The sequence below is a fragment of the Gallinula chloropus genome (assembly GCF_964237585.1).
Source record: "Gallinula chloropus genome assembly, chromosome: 11".
Classification (NCBI taxonomy): domain Eukaryota; kingdom Metazoa; phylum Chordata; class Aves; order Gruiformes; family Rallidae; genus Gallinula; species Gallinula chloropus.
Window position 1 is genome coordinate 7,252,380 of NC_140096.1, and position 7,569 is coordinate 7,259,948.

The window sequence follows — 7,569 nt, forward strand, 5'->3', positions numbered from 1 at the left end:
TGTTCGAACCCAAGCCTTTCTGCACTGGCCAGCCAGCTCAGGGCAGTTAATTCAGCCTCAGAGAAGCTACACAAGTAGTTGTTGGGTTTTGTCCAGCTTACTTCTTTGTAGTGGTCAGGGTATCAGGTGGAAAAGCAGAAGACAGCTCAGAACAGTTGCTTGGGTTTTCAGAGATGCCTTGCTGGTAAGCGGCGCTTAAACCGAGCAGGGGAGTGAAAGGAAACAAGCAGGCAGGGCAAGACATTTACTGCAGCTGCAAGATAAGTTTGTCCTGTCTGTTTGCACTCTTACTTCTACTTACTATCTCTGTCCATGGACTTTAGGATTTCTCAGTGAGGTTTAGCCTCCCATAATCTCAGTGATACAAAGTTATAACGCTGACCTGCTTTATACATCCTTCCCCCCCCCAAGTATTTTTGTACCACTTATTTTTCACATGACCTGGGTCTGTACAGTCTTCAAGCTGCCATCCCTTAAAGGGGAGCCTGCAAAGCTAAATCTACTAATATCCACAAAGATGTGCTCAATGAGGTAATTGGTAGATAGAAAAGCAAAAATCTTTGGGGTTGCTGGGAGCTACTGAGTTATTTCTGGAAAAGCTGCAGTTAACTTCACAGCTTTCAATAGTCTGACCAGTTGATTGCTCCTGACAATTTTATAGTTGAGACTAAAAACAAAACCACCACATCTGTGCCAACTCTCCATTGTTCATACTTTTTACTATTAATCTGCTCCTTTTATCAATAAATGCCCAGCTGGGTTTTTTTTTAATTCAATGTCTTGGTTTGTAGGTACTTATTGAACCCCAGACTAATGCCCTCAGTGTTCTGCAGCATAATTTTATGAAGCATGTGAAGACATTAGGCGCTCTGCTCCTTCAGGAGGGAAACTAGCTCTGGCTTTTCCCTGCAGTAGGAGAGCAGATGAGATGGGCAAGGACATTGCTCTGCACTTTACCTCACACATGTGTCCGATTCCAGCCTGACAGCATTTCATTATCAACAGAGAAACTGCATTTTAAGAACAGAGGTTTAATATGGCCAGTAACCTTCACACCCTCTACTGCCCACCTGCTGTGTAACATAAGAATATTCTTAATGGGGGAAGAATTCCCATCTGTAGGTTCAAAGTGTGAAAATCACAGTGTTACTGCCCAGTAATTGAGAGCAAAAGCCCCTGGCTGCAACACAACCATCACTTTTATCTCCCATGGTCCTGCATCTGCACCAGACCTGCTGCCAGATAACTGGATTGGATCAGCCCATGGAAAAATACTGAGCAGCCCTTTTCTACCAAGAAGGCTTCCCCACACCCTCCTACCCTCTGTACTGAGTCCACTGCTCACACAGGGACTGCAGAAGTCAAATCCCCAGGTGATTTTTTTCAATCAGCGATATTTACCCCGCTTAGCCAGCCTATTTACTAAGCAGAAGTTGGCCCATCTAAATGGGATTGCTGTTGTCCCAAATGCTTTGCTTCTGAAGAAGGTATTGCAGGAGCTGGGAGGTAAAAGCGCAGCCAATCTCCAGTGTGTTTTCTCCAAAAACTCAGCTCATCAGAGGTATTCCCATGTAAGCCAAAGTAGGTCTGTCTTGCTTATAAGGAAAGCCTGAATATCAGCTCCATGGTGTTGCTCCCATCAGTACATGGGGAGAACACAAACAAATATTGCCAATAAACCAGCTACATTTTACAAGCTGAAGGCCTGTGAAAGTTAGCATGTCTGGCATCAGAGCTTTTATCCTTTTGACCTAACGTTTTTGTTTTAATCTGACTGCCAGGGTGTATTACTATTAATATTACACTGTTTACATCTCACCTAGGTGTATATGTGGTGAACATTATAAATGCATCACTTTGTTTCAGTGTCACCACTTTTGCCTCAGCTGAAAACAAAATTCTGGTCTTACCAGAGCAGAACATGCTGCTTTTGGATGCACTATTTACAGGGTAATTTGGGCACTTACGCTTTCTGTTTCCAGCTGGAAGAAATGAAAATGCTAAAATGTTATGATTTCCCCCACTTCTAGTAAGTTCTGCTCCCAGGAGGTGAGTGGAGGGTCATACCCTGCAGCAGAGTTGCCCCAAGGGGACAGGGAGGGCTCTGGATGCCTGTTAGGTGCATCCTGCCTTGGAAACAGAGGGTCCTGATACACGAGGGAGACACATGGTGGAAGGCATTGGCTGGACTCACACCTTCCCTTCCTCTGTGACATCTAATTCCACAGAGTGTGGAACCTTCTCTTACCCATAAGTACAGTGTTACCAGAGCCCTTAACAGATTTACAAGGTCTTTCTCTGAAGTTAGACACTCAGCGCTTCTGATCTCAAGGTGTTTCACGGGAGCACGACAAGGGGGGTTGTTCTAACAATGCCACATACAGGCTAGGCTATTTTGGTACCTGGTTTCATTTCTCTCTCTCATTTTTTTTTCCTTTTAGAAAGCCAGCTTTTCGACTGTTCCTAATGAGAAACTCAAAACTCCATACTCTTTAAGCAAGTATCAGAAGCCCCGGATTATGAGAGATCCCCCAGCAGCCTGGCAAAGCAGGAAACAACCTTCCCCACCTCATACAAGGATAAACCACCTGCCACCTGTGGCAGAAAGCTGACTCAGTCTGTTTGGAAAACAACACTTGCAAAGACCAAAGCTGTGCAAACCTTTGCGACTCAGTGTGAGAGAAGGACCTGTCAAAGGAGGTGACCTACCAAGAGAAGAAGCAAAGTATTTTCAGGACAATGTAAAGGCCAGATGGCAGCGTAAAATGCAAGTTGAATGCTTGTTGTCATTGTAATAGCAACTTGCAGAATGATTTGTGAAGGCCTGTCTCATGCAGTTTGTTTAACTGTGTGAACCAGCAGTCTCGAGACCAAGGAATACTTCTTGCTGAAGCCATCGTGCCATCTGTCCTAAGTTTCCTCACTTGGCCTCCTTTGTGAGTCTGGTGAGGGAAGACAGGAAATCTGAAGGTAAACAGGGAAAATGGACTAAAGCTGACAAGCAATGACTGAGATTTACTTCAAATTCCGGGGAAACCTGACTGGCCGTGTCTACTTTCCAACTCTGGCTACAGAAGTAGACACAACAGCAGATAAATATTCCAGCCTCTACATATATGTGGGCTTGTTCCTAACACTGCTGGCTATCCTTCTCATCTTGCTTTTCTCCATGCTCTTGCGCCTGAAGCATGTTATTTCCCCAATCACCACGTCTCCAGAGAGCACCGAGAACATCCAGCAGTTCACAGATGTGGAAATGCACAGCAGGATTCCTACCACTTAGAAACCCCAAAGCAAAAAGAGGGCTCTGTGCTCGTGAAACACATCTTGTTCAGCAAAATGGCAGTGAAAGGAATCTCCACCTGCCTATTGAGCTCTACACCTTGTTGCACAACCGTCAACAGCAGCACAGAACATCTGGAGAACGTCGTGCTGACGTCAGACTGACTGGCTGGGACCGACTGGCTGTTGACACTACAGGCAACATGTGTGCAACACCCTCAAGAAAATTTACATTACAGAAACCTACTGCTGTCAGGAAAGACTCATATTCCTTGAAAAGCCCTTGCAGAAAATGGTAAAAGCCATGATGACAGCCAAAAATCCAGCGAGACACATACCAGAAGGTGGAGCCTGCTTTTGCCAACCCATCTCTCTCCACTTCAATTCCTCACTTCGGAGAAGAGTTGAATCAACAAAGTGAAGTGTCGTCAGCACAAAGAGCCCGTGGGGCATGTACAGAAATTATCACTGGTTTGAAAATTCTCCAGCATTTCTCCTGTTCAAGAAGGAAAACCTTAAACTTCTTTTTTCCCACTTGAATGGTGGATTCACTCCCTGGAGTTTCAGAAGCATGCAAGTGTTTCATTGCCTGCTGGAACCACTGGTTTCTGACATTAAAGACCACGCAGTGAACAGCTGCATTCCAGAAACCAAGACAACATTTTTGAAAGAGGAAAGAAAGTAAAGATAAGTGGTAACATGGGTTTAAAGTAAAAAGAAAGCATCAGCAGGAAGTGAGCTGCAGGAGAGGAAGAAATGTTGAAGGACACTCTACCTCTCTTCCTTTTCTCTCCATTACATTACCTGAGCCAAACACAAACACATTCACGCGTTTCAGCCTCCCAGTATCACTCAGGGCTCATGGTTGTGAGTCAAATGGACATCGTTCTCCTAACAGACTCAAATTCATAACAACATTTCCTTTCATATCCATGTTGCGTTTTCTTTCTCAAGGCAGATCAGTTCTCCCAAAGCTTTTTCAATTTGCTTTTCCAAAGCAAGTTGAAGAAATGCCTGGGCCCAGCACTGCAATAATGAATAATGTGAACAGCTTTGGACATAGACTGGTAGGGAACATAGAGATGGAAAGCAAACTGACTGAGTGCTAAAAGGTAGGACTGGATTCAGGTATCCTGGTGGATTGTTTGGAACACTGAGGAAAGAAATGTTCACTTAAATTTATGAAACAACAATCTGACCTAGTGCTCTTACCTATGTATGACGTACAGAGATAGGCTTTGCTTCTGTGGATGGAAAAGATACAATCAAATATGGCATTCCACTTCTGGGAGAGCCACTGCCTCTTACAGAAAAGCCTTGAGCGAGATTGTTTCAGCTATATCTCTAAAGGACATAATTTTTGCCAGGCTTGTCTTCCTTATTACAGTCTAATTCTAGCCTAGCGATAAAATCCCCTGGTGCTTTCTACATTTGCACACACTTATTTGCCAATTCTCCTCTCCCCAAGGGCTTGGAAAGTGCAAACTCCCCATACAAACACAGTGCTAAAATTAGAGATGACACTGACTCCATGGATTAGCAATAGTAACAAGAAACTGTTTCTCAAATGCTTTGTGTAGAACAGGTTATTTACCTTTAAAGGTCTGCATGTGGGTGAGCTGCTTGGGCCAGGAATGTGGGAATATGGCTTTTACAGCAGCTTGTGTGGGGGGGAGAGCAGAATGACAAGTAATGCCCATTCTGGATACAGGTGGTTACCTGCAGGACTAGTGTTTTTCTCACTGATGTATTTAGCACAACACTATTTAAAAATTGCTCCCTTATATCAAACAGAACCTTTTATACTCCAATAGCCCCCACATAAGCAGAGGGAACAACACACAGGTACCACATCTAAAGATTGGCTCCCCAAGGACTTCTACTCAGTACTGCACCAGAGCCCAAATTTGGGCATTAATCCAACTATGACAGACAGCTCCTGAGTTAGTAAACAACACTTAAATTTAACCAAAACTTATGCAGATCAAGTTGGCTTGCTATGTGCCATGCATTCAGTCATCACGAGGTAGCCCAGGCTCAAGATCTGGCCCACCCTTACACTCTCTCACTTTCCTTGATGTGCCATTTGAAAGCTACAACTTCCTCAGACTACAGATGTTCTAACATACTAAATCAGCAGCTAAACCACATTAGTCTTCCAGCACAACTATCCATGGAAAAGCCTTATTTCCAAGAAGCTGGAGGAGATTTGAATATTGATATAAAGTATCAGACCTACTAATGGAAAATGACGGTGTCAGAATCTGAGTTAAGACCCAAATCTGATTGCTCTGATCCCAGCTGAAAAGCCCCCCAGAGGTAGGTGTCAGGACTGCATTTCTGTCCTTCCCACTACAGAATGTTAATTCAGAAAAGTCTCACAACCCTTTGAAACTTGTTCAATAAATTAACTGCAAATAAAAGGACAATCACTTTCTATATCATTACTTTATATCACATTAGATCTTTGAGCAGACTGCAAATGTCCATATAATACTGCTAAGGAGGCCAGTCCCATCCTCTAACTCAAATGTGACAAGTTTTCCTTTCTAAAGCTCCATTTCACAGGAGTATCTGTCCCACTTGACACATCTGCAGCCTCAGAGCACTTAGAGCACCTCGTTGATCTGTTAAAGCCTTTTCCATTGAGAAACAGAAAACCCCCTTTTCGTTCTCAGGTACTGGCCAAGACCTGATGCCTCTGGGAAAAGAGACTGTTGGGATGCAGTGCCCTGTGTTTGCTGAGTGGGCTCTAGAGGACACTCTGTGGCTATAAGGAGTGATAATTGGAACTTTTGCGTGGATTTGCCGAATCTTAGAGAACTGCAGGTGTCACTGCATACCCTTCCCCTCCAGCAGTCTGTTTCCTTCCCACTTGTCCATCTGCTACAGAAAATTGGTGGTTTCTACAAAAATAAAGAGATGTATTACTACCAACAGTGAGTCACTGACTGCTCTGTATTATTCCCCAGTGTGGATCTGAGAAATCAGCTCATGTGCAGAAACAGGCTCAAGTATTGAGACTCATTTCAAATTAGCTGTGGACTTCAGAGGGCATCAGCATAAGCATTACTTGAATCAGGACAGTCTGCTCCCGTCTTTACTCTTATCTTAGGCACTGGAAACAAACAGGACTATTCAGTGAATGCATCACCTCCTCCATTCCCTACCTGCGGGGGAAGAGCAGCAAAACAACAGTGTATTGCTGTTCCTTGTGGGTGGGACTATGAGGCCTGAGTAAGCTTGGAGTCATCAGAAAACCACCATCACTCCCACACCTCCCTGGGTATTTAGTCTAGGAGGTGTCAGGACCTGAGGACGATAACTCCCCAAACCATACATATTCTACAGGCTTTTCACCTGGGTCATCTCATCCATGTGACTTCCACCCATGTCTATGAATTTTCCACATTAACAAACCCTCAAGTGTTCAACAGAAAAAGCTCAGTACATAGAATATATTCATCCTCTGTGCCAGAAGAGATGAACATGAATGTCTGTTTCCACAGCCTGGCAGGGCTACAGAGAAGAATACACCTGTGCAAACAGCAGAACTCAGCAGAGGATCAACCTTGAGATCCCCAGAGGACCTTTAATTTGGTTTTACTTAAAGAAGAAATTTAAAATGTTTGAAACCCAAATACGTGTGGTCACACACCCATTCAACTGCCAGCATTAATTACAACTTACCAGTATGCCTTGTCTTCACTAGGAAAATAAACAGGTCCTTACCCTCCAGTCACTAATGTGGTAATGACTTAATTAACTTAATGTGGGTACTACTTACCAGGTAGCATCCTAGCAAGGACAGACAGCTGTAGCTTTAAAGCAGGTTAGCAGACCAGGAAAGATGCAGACAACTCCCATCATTTACCCTTTGCTGGCAGTAGCTGCTGTAAGTCACTTTATTTCCTGCAGATTAGGTAGCAAATTAGATGAGAATTGTGGAATGATAGTATTTTTTTCCAGGAAGATACATCTTTGTGGTGTGTCTGTACTTCAGCTTTATCCTGGCATGGGCAGAAAGTTTGTCCACAGCCCTGCAAAAAATGTGCAGTCCTACAATGACACACATGCCAAAAAATTCAGATGCAGACAGATCTGAAGAGGGAAAGGAATCCCAAATGGCATTTTCTTGGTATGTGAATTGTCAACTTAGTTGTTGCCATTTTGAGACAAAAATTAATGTAGAGATGGCGAAGTCTTAAAAAAAGACTAAACAGACTGTTAAATAAAAAGCATCCAAATACTTAATTCTGTAAACAAATGCTAGAGCTACAAAAGAAG

The 7,569-nt window shown here is 43.6% G+C and overlaps 1 protein-coding gene across 1 annotated transcript; it reads left to right on the top strand.

Moving 5' to 3' along the window:
- Positions 1 to 3,004: 3,004 nt before the first annotated feature.
- On the top strand, positions 3,005 to 3,283 carry SERTM2 (serine rich and transmembrane domain containing 2; the record flags this gene model as incomplete). The annotated part of the gene is made up of 1 exon (XM_084269154.1): positions 3,005 to 3,283. The coding sequence occupies one exon, from the start codon at positions 3,005 to 3,007 to the stop codon at positions 3,281 to 3,283; it is 279 nt and encodes a 92-aa protein (XP_084125280.1).
- Positions 3,284 to 7,569: the final 4,286 nt, after the last annotated feature.